Source organism: Accipiter gentilis, chromosome 10 (genome assembly GCF_929443795.1).
Source record: "Accipiter gentilis chromosome 10, bAccGen1.1, whole genome shotgun sequence".
Classification (NCBI taxonomy): Eukaryota; Metazoa; Chordata; class Aves; order Accipitriformes; family Accipitridae; genus Astur; species Astur gentilis.
Window position 1 is genome coordinate 40,908,462 of NC_064889.1, and position 18,154 is coordinate 40,926,615.

Here is an 18,154-nt window from a genome sequence, read left to right on the forward strand (position 1 = left end):
CCGGCGCCGGGCGGGCCGGCGCCGGGAGCCCGGCCGGCCGCCCCCCCCCGCGGCAGCGGCCGGCCCAGGCCAGGCGGCCGCCGCGCTCCGGGAGGAGGCGGTGGCGGCGGCCCCCGCGGCCGGCGGAGGGGAGCGCCCGGGCACCCCAGGCCGCGCTGGCCCGCGGGGGAAGGCCAGCGGGAGGGGTGAGGCGGGCCGCGGCCCCTTTAAGGGCTTCACCTGTCGGATGCGGTCTGGCGGCGGCGCGCCACCCGGAAGTGGAAGCCGAGCCGGAGGGAGAGGCGGGGAGGTCGGCCGGAAGTGGCGGCCGTGAGGGGAAGGATGCCGCTGCCCGTCCAGGTCTTTAACTTGCAGGTACGGGGCAACCGGCTCCCGCCGCCCTCGGCAGCGCCATCCCGCTGGGGGTCGCTGCCGCCGCCGCGCTCGGTGTCCCTTCCCCTTCCCGCGCGGTGTCCGACGGCGCGGCCCGGCCCGGCCCTGCCGCGGCCTCCGGGTGGCGCGCCGCGGCCTTCCCCTTCGGCCCCGCGGCTCCGTCGCGGGAAGGGGAGCCGCTCTCGGCTCGCCCTTCCGCCGGGTCTGTCTGTGTCGCTTCCGCCGCCGTTGGCGAGGAGCGGCGCCTAGCCGAGCGTCCCCCGGCGCCTGTGGCGTCCTCGCCGCTGCAGCAGGCCCCTTGCTCGATTTTCGCGTTGGACGTGCCGTAGGTAGGGCTTGGGTAGCAGAGGAGCGTGCGATGAGGTGGCGGACGAAGAGGAACTGTGAGTCGGCAGTGCGGGGGGGGGGAAGCTGCAGGAGCCCAGAGGGTGTCGGTGTACCGAGCCTGGACCCTCCGTGACCGCACAGGCGATCCCTTTGCGAGTTAACTGTCTTTCTTCCCTTTAGCAGCCGGCAAGTTCTCTGTCAGGGCGCAGGGGTGCGGAAAGTCAGGACAGGATGAGGGATAGTTCAGCATCCAGCTCAGCTTCTTCATCAGTGACAGATCTGTACTGCACCCCCTCCAGCAGTAGGTCATGCCTCTTCCTCCCGAGTACAGCAAGAGACTTCAGCTTGAGTGCCAGCTTATCAGCTTGTATGAGGCCTTATGAGGTACCTTCCAACAGGGCGCCCTTCTGGGCTCAGAAAATCTTGGGGAGTGAGCATTATTTTTTTGCTTTGTGAGTAGTTCTTAAGTAAACTTTGCGTTTTCCTTCCAAAATAAAGAGTTAGCATGAAAATGTCTGAGTATGTGTGTCCTAGTGGGACTTCCAGCCCACTTGTTCTGTTTTTCCTTGTCTGGGAGTTAAGAGAGAAATGCAGAGTACAGCCTACCAGCGTGGCAGGACACAAATCATTCTGTTCCACTGGCTGGAGTTACTGTTTGTTTCTGTAATGCTGATTTCTAAGGAGTCTCTATCAGGTTTTTACTATGGTAGGCAAACACAGGCTAAAAAAAAAAGCAATCCTGACACTTAGTGATACAAGAAAACAGATAAGGTAGAGAAAAATGGAAAAAGTAACGGCCTCAATGTGTGGTGACTTAAATGTTTTTATGTACCGTTTTCCTGAGTGGTGATCTGGACAGTCATACTCTCCTTTGCATCCTCCCTCCCTTTCCTTCATGCAGACACAGCAAAATCAATAAAAACAGAAATAATTTGGTGTTGGTGGGGGCAAGGTGGTTGTCATTTTTGTCCTTTCTAAGGTCCACTCGTGCAATTCACCCCAAATCAGGTGTTGTTTGTGGTAATATCTGCACATATTCAGCATTCTATAGGAAAACATTCGCGTTCAGCTTGGTTTTCCTGAGTTTAAATGAGCAATACCTACGGGGAATGTTCAGCATGCTTCTGACTAGGAGGAGGAAAAAAATTTTGTGATAGCATACCAGTTTTGTTTGTGGGACTGCATAGTAGGTTGGTCTTAAATGGGAACATGCACAGTTATTGTATTGATGTAGTTGTACTGAGGTCACTGTACTGGTATGATTCCTGATGTGGTTCAAAGCAGTGCAAGATATACTGGGAGGATAAAATTCTGTTGTTCCTGCACAAGGGAATCAACCTAAACAGTTGTACTCAGATAACTACAGTAGGATAGCTCAACTGATGGTAAATTTTTGCAGTGCAGATACATTTTTCCCCAGTATTTGTTAGAGATTGTGGAATTGCCATTCTGGATTCTGTTCTTTACATTTTTTAATGCTTTAAAAAAGTGTAACAGTTGTTGTCTTCTGCCCATGCGCCCCCCCCCCCCCCCCGCCCCCCTTGCCCCCACTTTTAAGCATTAAAGCAGCTTTGAAAGGTTCTGGTGAATTTTTGGGGTACTTTTTTACTTTTGGAGCTTCTTTTAATGCCTGCTTTTGCCCAAGGAAGAGAAATGGGAATGTCACTTGGAATTTAGGACACATGCCTGAGATACTTTGTACAATCAGATTTATTGACCCCTTCACTTTCTTGCTTGATAAGCTACCAAGCAAAATAAAATGCTCTGTGCGAATGCTGTGCTGCTTGATTTAGACAAAGCATCATGCTGAGTAGTGGTGTTGCTAGAGAAAAATCCAAAATGTGTCTAAAGACTGAGGAGTGTGTTTTCATTTTTAAAAGTTAATGTGTATTTAAGCAAGTCCTTAATAGATTGAATCACATAGTCGTTTCCTGCTCAAATGTAATAAGCTACTTTTGACCTCATTTTGCTATTCTAGGGTGCAGTAGAACCCATGCAGATTGACGTGGATCCACAAGAAGATCAGCAAAATGCACCTGATATCAACTATGTGGTGGAGAACCCCACTCTGGTATGTGCTGGTTGAGGGCTAGTGGATTACATTTCTTGGGGATAGCCTCTTTAAGGTTTTTGAAAAACTCCCTCATTTTACTCCTTGTCAAATTGTTACTTAGAGATTAATAGATTATCTACAAAGCAAGGTGGGGTAAGAATAGCAGTGACCTCTTCTGTAGCTCCTTGTCATGTACTGACCTCTACTGCACCTTCTGAGGTGAAGGAGGAATTGCTGTTTTGTGACTTGCTGCGAGCTGCCTGTTTGACACGGTTTCCATTCTGAAATAGTTTAGTACATCTCTGATTACTTACAGGGACATCATTCCTTTATTTTGAGGTTTGTTCTTTGAGGAGCAAGGCTCAGGTGCTTTAAGTATATAATTAGGATAGAATTCTTTCATTGTTTGGTCCTCTGGAGACTGGCTAAAACCCACAGAGCTGTAGAGTTATAAAAGGCTGTATTTTCTTATATCAGTTTATTCAATTTTTAGTTAACAGTTTGAGATTTTGGCCAATTTTTATGTATCAGCTCTGTAACAGTGAGAGATGGGTGTTGCAGAAGAGAACAAAAATGTTAATCAGAAAAAGTTAAAGCAACATTAAAGTTGCAAAATAAAGCATTCAGTTAGGAAGCCTTGGATCTCCCATAACCTCTGAAGCTTTAATTTGTTCCTCTTGTCCCTGTGCCTTATAACAGTTGTCACATGGTTATTCACTGTTTACTGCACGGCCTTCTTTTTTTTTTTTTCTTTTTTTTTTTTTCTTTCTCTTTTTGGTTGGGTTTGTTTGGTTTTGGTTTTTTGGTTGTTTTTCAGTGTATGATCTGATACCTTGTTTGATTTCATTGCATTTCAATTCTGTTCTGAAGCTAGAGTGATGAAGCAATTATGTTGTGACCTTTATGTCTTTGTTATTACTATAGCATCTAAGTGTTCCACAAAAATTAGTGATTTTCTTTTCACCATAACTGATGTGAAGGGCCATAATTCCCCTTTGACATTCAAAGAGCTGAGGAGTAAAGTGAAATTACTCAGTGATTTCAGGAGTATTGTGCACCATCAGGCATGAAACTGTGGAAGAAAGAACGCTCCTGCCTTTGTATTTTTCAAGTTCTGTAGCAAATAAAGCAGGAATCCTAAATGCAAATTTTCAGTGTACACAGTTCTGTTTCAGTCTCAGAGCAAGATCATTCTTGCACTGAATCAGGCAAGAGTCATGTTAGAAAATGCTACTGTAGCTTCTATAGCAGTATCTTAATTTAGACATAGAGGGGTGAGGGAGTCAGACGTGACACAGGATGCATATTAAATGTGGATGGGCAACCTGAATCTAGTATTTCCTACTGCCTGAATGCTTGACTTTGCCCTGAACATTCTGCTATGGTTGTTAGCATGTGTACTTCTGTTTTTAGGAAATCTCCCTGCAATGCCGTATCATATCTTTACTAGATGTTTTGAGCTCCTCTTCTCCCTCGCCCACCCCAACATCTGTTAAGCATTCAGAATTTAAACCTCAGATCCTTCCTCAAGAATAAGAGACCCTGTTTGTTCTCAAAGGAGATGTTTTAAGAAATTAGTATGAGCAAAAGAATGCAATTGTCATATGGAAACTATTTTTCAAGGAAAAACTACATCTGTAATGGTTGTCTGGTTTAAGAAACTTCAGCTCAAATGATGGAATGTTGACAAAATTATTAACAGGTGATATAACTGATGCTTAGGGTGGGTGAGCTGATTAGCCTTAATGGACAGCATCAGAACTGAAATAAAGATGAATTGTAATGTACTGTATATTTCTGAGAAAATTACTAACGTTTGAAGAACGCAGAAATGGAATAATCTTACCTGATTTTTTTATTTGTCTGAGTCAGTTGCCCTTTGTGAAGGGGTCAGGACTGCAGAAAAACCTCTGCTGGTCACAATGTAGTAGCCTGATTTAGTGTTGCCATCTTTGCTTTCTAAGACAAAGTTTTGTTTGCAGGATTTGGAGCAGTATGCATCCAGCTACAGCGGTCTGATGCGAATTGAGCGGCTGCAGTTCATTGCTGATCACTGCCCACAGCTGCGGGTGGAAGCTCTCAAGATGGCACTGTCATTTGTCCAGAGAACTTTCAATGTTGATGTGTATGAAGAAATCCACAGAAAGCTGTCTGAGGCCACCAGGTACTAAGAGATCATGGGAACCTTGGGAGCTTTTTTGACTTAAGACTGGTGTGCCACAATGGGGGACTTTGCATGTAATACTAGCAAATTGTCTTTGCCTTTAGAATTTGATAGCAGTGAAATGTGTGTGTGCAGGCCTAAGGTCTCATGCTTTTTTAAAAGATTAAACACAGAAGACATTATCTCGTTCTGAAGTGTTAGTGTTTTAAAAGGCTATAGGTCGATATTGAGGAAAGTTTAGTCCTTGCAAATGCTTGAAATATTAATGAACACAATTGTCTTTCCTTAGGTAGATTACAGAGATGAAGCCTCTCCTAGATGCTCTTGTGTTTATAAATTAAAACCATATCTAACTCTTTGCCTTGGTTTGGTTTGGTTGTGTGTCGTGTCGTGTCGTGTGTCGTCCCCCCCCCCCCCCCCCCCCCCAACAGGTTTGCTATTAAGGGTAGCCTTTGATACTTCACTTATCCATCCACAATCCCTGTCTTTGCATTATTTTTGTTGCTATGCATATTTGTTGATTTCTTGTCTGTTTTGCCCTGGGAGTTTTTACCATGTGTGTGACAGTATGTTCATTGCTTTCTTATATGTGAAAAGGACTGTTGGTAAAAAACCAAAGAAACAAGCAATCCCCCCAGAAAACTCAGAACGTGTTTTTCTGTTTAAGATCGTGGAAAGTGAGTTCAGTGCAAGTAGATATGTTGATCTGAGCTGGATGGAAAAAGAAGTTGCATAGTATCTGTGCAGTGTAGCTTTGTTATCAAGCCATTGCAACATAGCTGGGGAGAGAACTTGTAAACTTGTGCACTCTGTGTCCCATACAGAGATGTCTGATGTGATTCAAAGACTCTTTAGAGTCGTTAAATACTTTCAGAGAATGTAATAATTCATTGCAGCACTGTTACTAACTTGCTTTCAGCTGATTTATAGAACAGGTTGTTTCTTTAAAATTAGCAATGACTAATTGCTTGTTAATAAAATACCTGTGAAAGATCGTTAGGATAATTTTGAGAAGAATTTGTAAATATCTGTGATGCTTATGTTGCTGTTTTCACTGGAAATCTTAGCAGTCTTTTTTCTGCACCATCCTCGTCTTCTTTCAACTATTTTGTGTATGCAGTACTGTTTGTTAGGGTAACAGTGCCAGGTACTTAGCAGACCTCTGTTTTGAAAGGTTTGCAGCATAACAGCCCCATTCAAACTCTTTCATTTCAGAGAACTGCAGAATACACCTGATGCTGTCCCTGATAGTGGAATTGAACCCCCTCCTCTTGACACAGCTTGGGTTGAAGCTACACGCAAAAAAGCTCTTCTTAAACTGGAGAAACTCGACACAGATCTGAAAAATTACAAAGGGAACTCCATCAAGGAGAGTATCAGGTGAGATGCAGAAGGCTCTGCTGGAGCAAGGAAGAGCATTTTGCTCCTCCAGGCACCTAACACAGGATGTCAGCTGCATTCAGTGCCTTAGGTCAGTGTGTTGAGTTACTTGTTTGGAACAAACTGACTGTGTCACTTTCTGAGCACACAGTTCATTGGTATTTTAATTCCTGTGCTCCAGGAGAGGCCATGATGACTTAGGTGATCATTACCTTGACTGTGGGGACCTCAGCAACGCTCTCAAGTGTTACTCACGAGCCCGTGATTACTGCACCAGTGCTAAACATGTTATCAACATGTGCCTCAATGTCATCAAGGTAGGAAGGTCTGCAAGAAATGGTACTTGGTGCCTTTCTGGTATCTGCTGTAAAGTCCACCTGTACTTTGCTCTGATTATACCTCTTGTGTCTGCAAGGATACTGCTTATCTAAGTAACACCACTTATCCATGCCTATTCTACACCATTTCTGGCTCTCTACAGGTCAGTGTCTACCTCCAGAATTGGTCTCATGTTCTGAGCTATGTAAGCAAGGCTGAGTCTACACCAGAAATTGCAGAAGTAAGGTCCTGCTTTTTAACTTGCATGAGTTTTCCCTTTGTTTTCTTCAAAATTTGTAAAACTATTTATTACTTTCCCCCATCATGACTTGGTCCCTATAAGACTCCCTTCTTCTTGCAGTCTGTTCTTCCTCTAATCCAGCCTCCTTGGCTGCTGTAGTATTTCTTTTGAGATTTGTTGTTGCTTTTCTCCCATGATATGTGTGTAGGAAAGCTGACTCATGGTAAAAACTGGGAGACTTCCCATCCTCAGTTCTTGCCATAGTTCCCAAGACAAATAAGATGAAGTTATCGTGCTGCTGAGATTTGCAAGTTACTTATTAGGATGAAGTATCCCAAGGGCAGTTGTAATCAAAATGGTTTTCATACTGCTTGCTCACTACTGCTTTTTCTTATCCTTTAGCAAAGAGGAGAAAGAGACAGCCAGACACAAGCAATTCTCACCAAACTGAAATGTGCAGCAGGTGAGTGAATCCTTCAGCTTCCTGTATTGTCTGCCGGTCTTTCTGTCTGTTAGCTGTCCATAGGGCTCTATGACAACAGTGCGTGCTTGGTTTATTTTTTTCTCTCAGATTTGACAGACTTTGTAGTTTCTCACCAGAAACACAAAATTTAATAAAGCTGATGAGATGGAACTGCTGACTTGTTTTTGCCATTTCTTTTTGCTCCCTAAGTTTCTTCAGAGAGGATGCCAGTGTGAATCAACACAGTTCAAAGGATGCTAGATACTGTCTGAGAGTCGCATTTCACTTCAATAGTGAAGGCACTAGCAACCATGTGGGGGCCTGTCCTCCTCCCCAGATTTTGCAATTTCTCCTAACTTGTATATTATTATAAACAAAGAACTAACTTTTTCTGGTTCCTAGGCTTGGCCGAACTAGCTGCTCGGAAGTACAAACAGGCAGCAAAGTGCTTCTTGTTGGCATCATTTGATCACTGTGATTTCCCTGAGGTGAGGACCAAGAGGGACCTGTGTGCAGGTGTTGGAGGGCATGTAATTCTTCTAAGTATCAGGTTGTAAAATTCACATATTGTAGTTATTCTCACAGCACTCCTGTATAGTTTGGCTGTGAACTGTGGGGGTTTTGTGGTTTTTGTTTTGTTTTTTTAAAAAAGTCTCTGGTTTTGGGTTCTCTAAATGATCTACTCTAGATCACATAGGAATTACTGGCGAGATTTGTGTATCTGTGTAGCTCAACCAAAAGACTGGCTGTTGGAATTGGTTTCTGATCTCTTAGCAGTGGACCATCATTCCTCAGGCTCTGGGTAAATGCCTGAGAGCATGCAGAGTGGTTCCACTGCATTGACAAGGACTGATCTTCTCACTGTGTGAAGGGAAGGCCTGGGGTGGAATACTTAATTCCAACCTTCTGCCATTTTAGTAGTCAGTGACAGCTTTCTCTCTCTCTAGCTGTTATCTCCTAGCAATGTGGCTGTGTATGGTGGTCTCTGTGCCCTTGCTACCTTTGACCGTCAGGAACTGCAACGAAATGTTATCTCCAGCAGGTAAGTGATGCCTTGGGAGCAGTTTGTACGTACTGGACATCTTTTAGGACATGGGACTTTGGTTGAAAGTGGATTCTGACAGGAGTAATAGCTTTCTCATACAGGAGAGAAAGAATCACTGAGCCTTAGTTTGGCTTTAGCGTTAAGTGACGTTTCACTGTGTAAAACACAGTGCTTAATCAGAGCTGAAATTTTTGTAGTATAATGGAAGTTTCCAACCCAGGTCAAATCCAACATCTACATAGCCCAATTTTCTATCTCCATCAGCAGTCCATATCAGATATTAAATCAGAGAGATAGAGCCCTACAGAAGGCAGCTGTAACATAATTTGCCTTCATGTTACCACTTGTTCTGGTGTACGTTAATGATATTAATACAATTTAATAATTGTTAATACAACTTGCAGTGTAATCTAGCTATGACACATACAAGGTTAAGAGAATTACAGTCTTTGGAAGAAAATGGACATTTGTGTATCATAGATTGAATTACAATGATACTGAATTCCTGTCAGCTAAGTGTATGGAAGCACTCATTTTAAATTGATGTGGAAAAAGGGTTGTTACTCTGACTTTTTTTATTGACCGATTCATAGGGTGAGATCCCAGGGTTCAGAAATCTGTGATGGAGAATTGGGAGAGCGCTTGAGAGAATGTGCATCCCAAAGATCTCCCACACTTACTATAGGTTATTTTCCTGAGACAGTTGCATGCTTAACCTACCTATGGCATGCTGTGCTTAGTGAAGGCTGTGCTTTGAAAGGGAACACAAAGCTGGTCAGCACAGACTACAGTGCATGCACAGATGTGGCCTATGTTTTCTGGTGGTGTATCCCGATTTTGGCCTATTCCCACTCATTTTTTTGTGGACAAACACTCCTACTGCTTGGTTTCTCAAAAGTCTCTTGCCTTCCTTTGCCATAGCTCTGATGCTGTGCTGCATCTCTCTGTGTTCCAGGCTCCCAGCCCTGCTGAAAATGGGCTATCTGGTCTGTTAGAGAGTAAATTCTTGGAATCTTCAAATGATAGTGAGACTTTGTAACTTTGCAACTTGGAGTGATGGGGTTGTGGGGTATTTAAGTGGTGGGTTCCAACGTCTGATCACTGCCATCTTCATCTGTAGCTCCTTCAAATTGTTTTTGGAGCTGGAGCCACAGGTTCGTGACATCATCTTCAAGTTTTATGAATCTAAATATGCTTCATGCCTGAAGATGCTGGATGAGATGAAGGTGAGTTGCAGGGGAGCAGTGCACAACAGACCCTAAAAGTTCCCTTTGCCTAGCCTTTTGTGAGAAGCAGTGACAGTTGAAAGTAGCTACTAAGAGTGTTCAGGTCTTCTGTCTCCTGATGTGGTGAATGGGAGTAGTTTAGCAGTAGAGGGTGAGGAGAAATGATAAATTTTTGAAATATATTGCTAGTTCTTTTGTTCATTCTTGTTTTATGGTATTGTCTTGCTGTAGTGTAGTATCCTTAAGGTTTAAGTATATACACATATGTTTCAGAACATAGGAATAATACATTTTTCCTGTCTGCTTCTCAGATTCTGATGTGGTTTGTTGTTTGTGGTTTGTTGTTTTTTTTTTTTTTTTGCGCAGGACAACCTGCTGCTGGATATGTACCTTGCACCTCATGTCAGGACACTTTATACCCAGATTCGAAATCGTGCCCTTATCCAGGTAATTGTTCCTGTAATCCTGAGAGGTGGATGAACAGTGAGATAGGCCATGTCTTTGTAGTTCCTTTTCCCATGGCTTTTCAGAGGCTGGGGAGTACGCTTGGCAACTGCATATTTTCTTCTTCTAGTACTTCAGCCCCTATGTGTCGGCAGACATGCGCAAGATGGCCACTGCTTTTAATACCACAGTGGCTGCTCTGGAAGATGAACTGACTCAGCTGATCCTGGAGGGACTGATCAATGCCAGAATAGACTCGCACAGTAAGGTGAGTGCATCTGAGCCACAGATTATAGACTGAACAGATGTAGTAAGAGTAGAAACTCTCCATTCTTTGGACACTTTGAAGTTGCATTCATCTATTGTGACTGGTATTTTCAGGAAGGCTGATCTGTGTGTAAACTCTTGACTCTGTGATACCTTGGCTTTGCTCCCTTGTGCAGAAAGGGCTTCCTGCTGTGGAAACCTGTTGTAGCTCCTGTGTACAGTTCTCTGTATTGGTTACAGATTCTTTATGCTCGAGATGTAGATCAGCGCAGCACAACTTTTGAAAAGTCTTTACTAATGGGTAAAGAGTTTCAGCGACGTGCCAAAGCTATGATCCTGCGAGCTGCAGTCCTGCGTAACCAGATACATGTCAAGGTATGGGCATGTTAAGTATGGACTTTGAGACAGTATTAAGATTTTTAATTTTTTTTTTAACAAAATATAAAAGTTGGTGAATTGAAGGTTCTGGAGGGGAATGGATTTATTGTGTTCATGACTGGACAAATTCTTACAATAGTAAATACTAAATATATAAGGAACAAGTGTTTTTAGCCAATACATTGACCTGCTTGTACAACGCAGAATGTCCTTCGAAGTTTATATGCTTGGGTTGATTCTAACTAATTCATTCCGACTAATTCTTCATACACATATCTTTTATCGTATCGAAACAAAGATTGATTGAAGTAAGTTGTTTGGTTTTTTTAGTAGAGGAAGTAAAAAATGCATGAATTGCTTGGAGTATTCCTTCTAGGATGCAGTTCCAAAAGAATGCCCTTAGGGAGGATAGGCCATCTGCCACAGAATGTATTAAATTCTGTAGTATATTAATCTCTGTGATAAATAAATGCCAGATAGGATTAAACTTCTGGGACCAACAGCACCTTGTGCATAGCAAATAAGAGTGGCTTAAAAGTTCTGGTTTGATGTTTTTAGGAACAGTTCTTGTGAACTGTAACTAGTAGTTGTAAACACAAAGCTTTTGCAAAGCCATCATTATATATGAGTTGGGGGTATGCTCTCCCCCTGCTGGTATCCTGCTGTGCTTCACCTGTGCTTCATTTGGTCTCTCAGGAAGCACTCTGCAGGATATTTACACATCACTAACTAGGATGTGTTTTGGTCTTGTTGCAGTCTCCTCCGAGAGAAGGTAGCCAAGGGGAGCTTACTCCAGCTAACAGCCAGTCCAGGATGAGCACCAACATGTGAAAAACTTCGTGCACTACCAAAAGAAATGGTCCCTCCAGGACTGTACCCAGTGTCTCACCCACTAACTGCTGAGCTTCACAGACTGTCCCTGTCTCCCTCACTTCTTGCTTGGATTGAGAGAGTCAGGGCTGATGGTGGATAATATGAATATTCCAATAACTTCAGTTCTTGAAAAGAAATTCTTTCTAAAAACAGCATCCCTGCAATGGGTCATCATTTCAGTTTTGGTAGAACATCTTCTTTCATTCTCCTTCTTCCACTGCTCCATAAAGAGCTGTCGGGTTATTCATACAGATGCTGATTTGAGAGTTTTTCAGCTGCTATTAGTTTTCTTGTTTTAAAGCTGCAAAAATAGTTAGCGTGAAGTTGAATGGACAGGTGTGATCTAAGATGAATTTCGCTGGCCTGAAAGTACTGCCTTGATTCTGAGCAATGCTGAGCTTTCTGTTTATTCCAGATAAACTTGCAAGTGCATTGCTCTCAGTTACGGAGCTAGAGTTCTGATGGGAGAGGAGATTTCCTTTGAGAAACTTGTAATGATTTTTGATCTACACCAGAAAACATGGCACTGCTTCCATGCATTTGGTCACAGGCCTTTATTTTAGGGTGTTATGTTTACCTGGATCCAGGTTCTTTGTCTCTGGTCTCTGTTTTTAAAGACCTGTTTCCTGATGTGTTTCCCACTTGTGCATGACCTGGCTTTGGGGTCCAGTGTTATCATAGCAGTAAATCTCTACTTCATGCAAATATTGCTGCTTGTCCAGTCTTACTGCTATAGTGTGTGATGGTTTCCCAACATGTGCAACAGTTGCTTCTGGTAGCATGGATAAATGCCATAAAATACCACTCAAGTCCTGTAGAAGAGCTGAAAGCAGCCAATCTAGGTGCCTGCTCTCCAGGTGCATTTATTCTGCTTTTCCTTTTATAAAGGGATTAAAGGTGGCAGCCCAGGTGTGTGCGTGTTCTGTGTTAATGAAAGGAGATATGCACTGAATTTTCTGAAGTCACTGCAGCCTTGCATTCCATCTAATCCATAAGGCAAGCTAAGAATTTTGATCCAGCTCTGACTGGTCTGGCAACTGACTACAGATGTTACTGTTAATGTGTTAATGCCTTTTTTTTTTTTTTTTTTTTTTTTTTTTTTAAATAAGTTGTTATATCTAGTGCATTAAACAGTAGGATTAAAAAGTTCCTGAGTATTTGGAGTTTTGTGTTAAAGTTGAGTTTTAGGTATTTTGATCTCAAGCCATAGATTTTTTGCTAAGCTTGATGACGTTTTGTAGGCCATTGTATTTTGCTTTCTGATCTGGTTGGAGATGTAGCTTGGATGAACTGTGAAGAACGTGCAATTTGAGGGAATGTTCTAACAGCAAAATTCCTGGACTGCATTTGCACAGCTGCTGAACTGCACCAGTGTGCTCTCCTGGCTTTCAGTGCTTTTTATGACGTAGGTGCTGAAAACGGAAGCAATAGTTCCTGTGAGGTCTTTGGTTAAATGTTTTCCATTTGGCATGGAAAAGTTCTCCAGTTTTTGAGGAGAGGAAAGAGAGAGCTAGTTAATCAAGAACTTTGAGTCAGACATCACTGCTGGCCGGTTTAGTGAGAAAGGCAAGTTGAGTCCTCAGGTAAATTGCTGTACGTCCTTGTAGAAGTGCTGGGAAAGTAATTTTAATGCCTTCTGCTCATGCTGAAGGAAAGCCATTCAGTCCTATAATACTATTTAAACTTTCTGGGTTTCTTCCTAAAATGGGCCACTGGTCCTGTTTCTAAGGAAAAGATCTTATGCTTTGCTCTTGAAAAGATAGTTTTGCAACCAAATTAAGTAAGTGCATCATGTCATCTGGCTATCTTTGCTGACATACAGCTTCCACTCTCTTGATTTTATTAGATTACTTTTGTTCCTTCCTGGAGGCTTTCTGCTGGAGGAATCCTCCATTGTAAATGGACGTCTTCAGCATACTGACTGGAGAGTCTCTGCTCTTGCAGACACTAGTGCTTGTCCACTCTTGGGAGGTGGCAGCTGGAAGCGCATGTCCTTTAGCAGTCAGCATGGAGCCCACGAGGTGGCAACAGCAGTTTCCAGCTCTTGCTGTGGCCCGAGGAAGTTCCATAGCTGGGGCAGGGGTGATCAGTTTCTTCTCTCCAGACAAAAATGCTTACAACCTCTTTTGGACAGATAGAGCATTTCTTTTTCATTGATTAGTTCATTGGTGCTGTTCAATAGTGTATGGTTTTGTATAGATTTATTGGCACGTAACTCTTCTCTTTAGCCTGTGAAAGAAGCTGCTGTTGCTTTAGGATCTTGTAGATGTGAGTCGGGGCTGTCCAGGCATATTTATTCTAGATACTGTTCAATGCCTGCTTCAGTCCTAACTACCCACCAGTCCAAAAATCAGGAAATAATAACAGAGCACAGATATAGTTCTGTATAACGTGCATTCATAAGCAGTCTCCCCCAGTGAAAGATGATTCTTACCTTAAATTTCTAAGTAATTTCCATTCTTACCTCAAATTTTTAAGTAATTTCCCAAGTGATAAATGGGAAAATAGTAACTCACACAGAATGAATTTCCAGTGATTCCTTGTGACCACCAAGGTAATTCAGTGGATGAAGTTTTGTGGGATCTGCAGCATGTTGGTATGTCTAGGATATGTTCAGAGGAACTTATTTAAAGTGGATTTCATGAACTTGTGCAGCACCTTTTTGTTGATGAGGAAGGGGATGCCAGTGGTAGGCCATAATTGATGGTGTCCTCATGCAGTGTAAATCCTGCTTTCTTTACCTGACCTAGCTAGGGATAAAAGAAAACCAGTTGGAAAGAACCTGGTTCTTTTGGCAAAGGCAGTTTTAAATTAGCACAGCTAATTTTAGTGGTGATGTAAAAACTGCCATTATGAGATTTGTGTTGGGAGTCATTGGGGATGTTTGGTAATTATCTGGCCAGAACTTGTCCAGCATAGTGGTCTGTGTTGCTAAGATTTGTAGAGGGAGGTCTGTAAGAGAGGGAGATTATATTACTGCTTGGACTGTGGCTGGGTGCAGCATCACCTGTCATCTGAGAGACTCCAGTGGATGAAGGAGGAAGTAATAGAGTTCTGTCTTTGCCCCTTGCTATTGCATGTATGATCTGTACATTGGTTTCTGGCACACTGCCGTAATGGTCTTATGGACACTGCCGTTTCCTAACTTAGTGGAAATTTCAGCATTGTTCCATCCTCTGGACGACTCCCAAAACTGCCACTGAATAATGTATTATTTCTGATACATGCAATGTAGTATAAACTTTCAGAAAAACAAATGAGGAAACTAATAATAGCAACAATGCTTCTGACAAAGACCCATCGTGCATGGGTACAAAGCGCTGGTCAAGCATTGATTTCTTTTTTGTTGTTTGTTTGGGTTTTTTTGGGTGGTTTTTTTCTTGTTTTTAATAATAAAGCCAACTTAATTTGTGTATTCAAGGTTCTTATGCCATCTCCTTCATTACTTTTTCTCTGAAGCAGATGACAGTGGGGGAGCAGTGTTCTCCACAGGACAGTGCTCTTAGTATTTTCTTGTGCCACCCGCTTGTGAGAGCTGAGACTTACACAAGGCAGCATTTAATTTTTTCAGTAGTCCATCAACTGTGAATTTGCAGTAGGGTGAAAAACACCAAACTGGTATGGAACTGACATCGCTTATCTCTGATGCTGTTAGGAAGTAGGGGATGAATTACTCTCTGCTTTGCAAATGAGCTTTGTTCTTCAACTGATATTTTGGCTTCTGCATTCCTATGGATCTGTGAATTCCATTCAACGTTTCATAGCATCTGATAGAACAACCTGGCTTTAGATTATCTCATAGGATAACTTGATCAGGCTAAATTAATGAGATGATAGGGAACAGAAACTGCTTAATAGGGTATGTCAACTTCTAACAGAAATGTATGAGATTCAGTAGTTAGAAGTTTGGTAAATTCATAATGCAAGTAAGACCGTTTCTTGGCAGCAAAGAAATAATGCAAGCTTAGGCTTCAGTAGACTTACTAAAAGTTACAGACTGAAGGGTAGCTGCAGAAGCAAGAGATGGTCTAATTCAAACAATAATTCAAGTGGCAAGACCTGAAAATCTGTCTTATGTGGTAGATCAGGCTAGGTAATCTTGCTGTCCTTGATCCCACAGATTACCACTGTTTCAGTTCTATAATACTTCTGCAGCTATAGCTTTGACTATTATCCTCCATGTGCCTGTAGTTTATGTGACTGTGAAGTCTATGTGTACCTAAAGTTTGTACCCTGTAAATACACACTGAGATCCAGGATCTTCAATCTTTGTTTTGATGTACTACTCTTTTTTTTTTTTTTTTTTTTTTTAATTCTCTGATATCTCATCTCGTAAGCTGTTTGCCGAATAAAGGCAGTTGGCTTTCTTTGTCAGGTGAACTACTACTACTTCTTGTGTGCCTCTGAAAATGGATTTAGATGCAAGAATCCAGTCTCCCTTAAACCCAAAGACTGAGGATCGTTTTCACCATCATTCTACATGCAGACCACTGCTTTTTCCTCCTTCTACTTCCATTAAATAGTGTATATCTTCTTGAGAGACTGTGAAACAGAAACAAAATAGGACATTACCTTGCTGAGTTGGCTGGCTGCAATTTTTTGATTAAACAGGATAGTTAGTATATTGCCTAGCCTGGAAGTAATCCCTAGTTAGTGTAAGTGCAGGTGTGCCCAGCACGAATGGTAAATGGCTCGTCTTTACTCATGTTGTAATAGTGCCTCCTAATCCGCAAGCATTGTTTATTAAGAAATTGATACACTGGGTCATCTTTACCTTATAAATTGCAAGGTTATCATCTTCTAGATTGTCTGTTGAAAGGTCAGATTGCAACTTTTCTTTCCATTAGTGTGGTGATGGGTAGTTAGATGCACAAAGGGAGTTTTGTGTTGCAGTCCCTAACTGAACAGTATTGCAGTCCTGTGTTAGGAGCACTGCAGTCTTCTCCCATGTTACGGGAAAGGAGCTAACAAGATAAGTGTGCATCTATCTGCCTTGCCTATTAAGAAATGCCTTGGAAGAGGGGGTGGGGATGAATATGCCTTAAATACTAATTCTTTATAGAAATGTGTCCAATTAGGATTCTCAAGTATAAGGCCCTTCCTGAATTTAGGAGCCTAAAGCCAGCTTGATCCTTTCTTCACACTGGTAAGTGATTCTGTGATGAGACTGTATTTGTGAGAGATGTGTTCTAAAATCCCACTGTGTTGTTAATATGACCCAAATCTCTCACATAGCACCAGTCCGCTACTATGTTGTAACAGTGGATGTTTCTCATGCAAATGTCTTTTCTGACTTTGTGAATTTTCTCTGGCACAGTGAGCAGGAGAATGACTGAGCTTTCTGATGTTTTTGGGAAACTGTGTAAACGGTAAGCAATTTGAAATTCCATGATAATGAACATTTAGCTTTTTATTAGAAGAGGGGCTTTTTGAACAGACCAGGGAACTCTGAATACTCGACGGCCTTAAAAGTCTATGCCTGTATGAGGAACGAAGTGGACTGTTTACACAGGAGGTGGGAGACGTGGTTTCAAGTTCCCTTCTTTAGATAAGGCAAAGAAGCATTTTTAAACTTGGTTCTCCCACACTAATCACTGGGCTATTTGGTAGATGCCACACCCTTTCCCTCCCCCTCGGTTTCTGTGCTAGTTCCAATTCACAAGGCAAGCTAGAGTAACACCTACCAGCTTAGTGTCTAAACTTGATTTGAATACAAGGGTAGTCAGAAATTGTAAAAGCTGCTGGAAGTCTTGGTTAGCAAGCTGATTAAGGTTGGAAGATGCTATTCCCAGAACATCATAGAAAATATTTTGTTCAAGTAACGAGCAAATGAAATGGGAAGACTCAATAGGAGAGTTTGAACTACTTTTATTGTCATAATCTGTAGAAAGCCACAACTAAATGTTAGGCAGCATTTAAGTCCAGCCTCCAAATGGATATGAAGTTCTTACCTCTTGTGGTGCCTCTAGAGGATTTAGTGTGAATGAATGGGAACAGCTAGATAAAAGCTAGCTAGGTGTAGAGAAATGTCCAAAGGGATTAAGATGCACGTGATCATGTGATAGGGAAGGTCCTTGAAGAAACAGTATGGAAAATTTGAACACAGAATAGAAGAAAGTGAGCAAAAGGGTGACTGACATAAGGGTAGGCCAAGGCCTCTGCTTCACATATGGTACTCTGCTTAGTGATCTGTTAATCTTGCTTGCGGGCTCTCTTGTTATTAATGCTTTGAATGAGAACGTTTCTCCATGGATTGAATACGTCTACAGCTACTAGTAGTTTAGGGTGTTTTTTCAGCATTCTGTTCCAGTCCATGTATGAACTCATGACTGTAAACTATAACATAGTTTGTAATGCAGGTTAAGAAATATAAACTGATCTTGCCAGGGCTCAAGGGGGCGTGTGTACACATGCATGCATGAACACACACACGCACAAGCAGGGAGTAGTTGTTGAGAAGTAAAAAAAAAAAGTGTTAAAAAGGTTTATAAAATAATCAGGGCATGCTGTTATCTCCTGATTCCTGGAAGTGCTGTGTTTCTGTCATTAAAAAAAAAAAAGTCTTGAGCCCCTCTTTTGCTTGGGGGTGGGGTAGGGAAGGGT

General features: G+C 42.3%; 1 protein-coding gene across 4 annotated transcripts; it reads left to right on the forward strand.

Annotated features, from left to right (window-relative positions):
- The first annotated feature begins 79 nt into the window (after window positions 1-79).
- GPS1 (G protein pathway suppressor 1) lies at window positions 80-15,810 on the forward strand. 4 transcript variants are annotated; one of them, XM_049811732.1, is made up of 14 exons: window positions 80-354; window positions 2,678-2,770; window positions 4,735-4,916; window positions 6,132-6,296; window positions 6,478-6,613; window positions 6,778-6,855; window positions 7,258-7,318; window positions 7,721-7,806; window positions 8,266-8,360; window positions 9,484-9,589; window positions 9,956-10,036; window positions 10,164-10,301; window positions 10,541-10,675; window positions 11,435-15,810. In XM_049811732.1, exons 1-14 carry the CDS (start codon window positions 322-324, stop codon window positions 11,507-11,509), a joined length of 1,464 nt encoding a protein of 487 aa, XP_049667689.1. In that variant the 5' UTR covers window positions 80-321; the 3' UTR covers window positions 11,510-15,810. The 4 variants fall into 4 exon arrangements, with proteins under 4 accessions (XP_049667689.1, XP_049667692.1, XP_049667690.1 ...); XM_049811733.1 differs by lacking the exon at window positions 80-354 and adding an exon at window positions 447-701; XM_049811736.1 differs by lacking the exon at window positions 80-354 and adding an exon at window positions 892-1,083.
- The last annotated feature ends 2,344 nt before the right edge of the window (window positions 15,811-18,154 follow it).

Coding starts and splice junctions, on each gene's coding strand:
- GPS1 (XM_049811736.1), top strand. CDS start 931: ATGAGGGATAGTTCAGCATCCAGCTCAGCTTCTTCATCAGTGACAGAT. Junction 6,297..6,477: donor TCCATCAAGGAGAGTATCAG/GTGAGATGCAGA, acceptor CCTGTGCTCCAG/GAGAGGCCATGATGACTTAG. Junction 7,807..8,265: donor ATCACTGTGATTTCCCTGAG/GTGAGGACCAAG, acceptor CTCTCTCTCTAG/CTGTTATCTCCTAGCAATGT.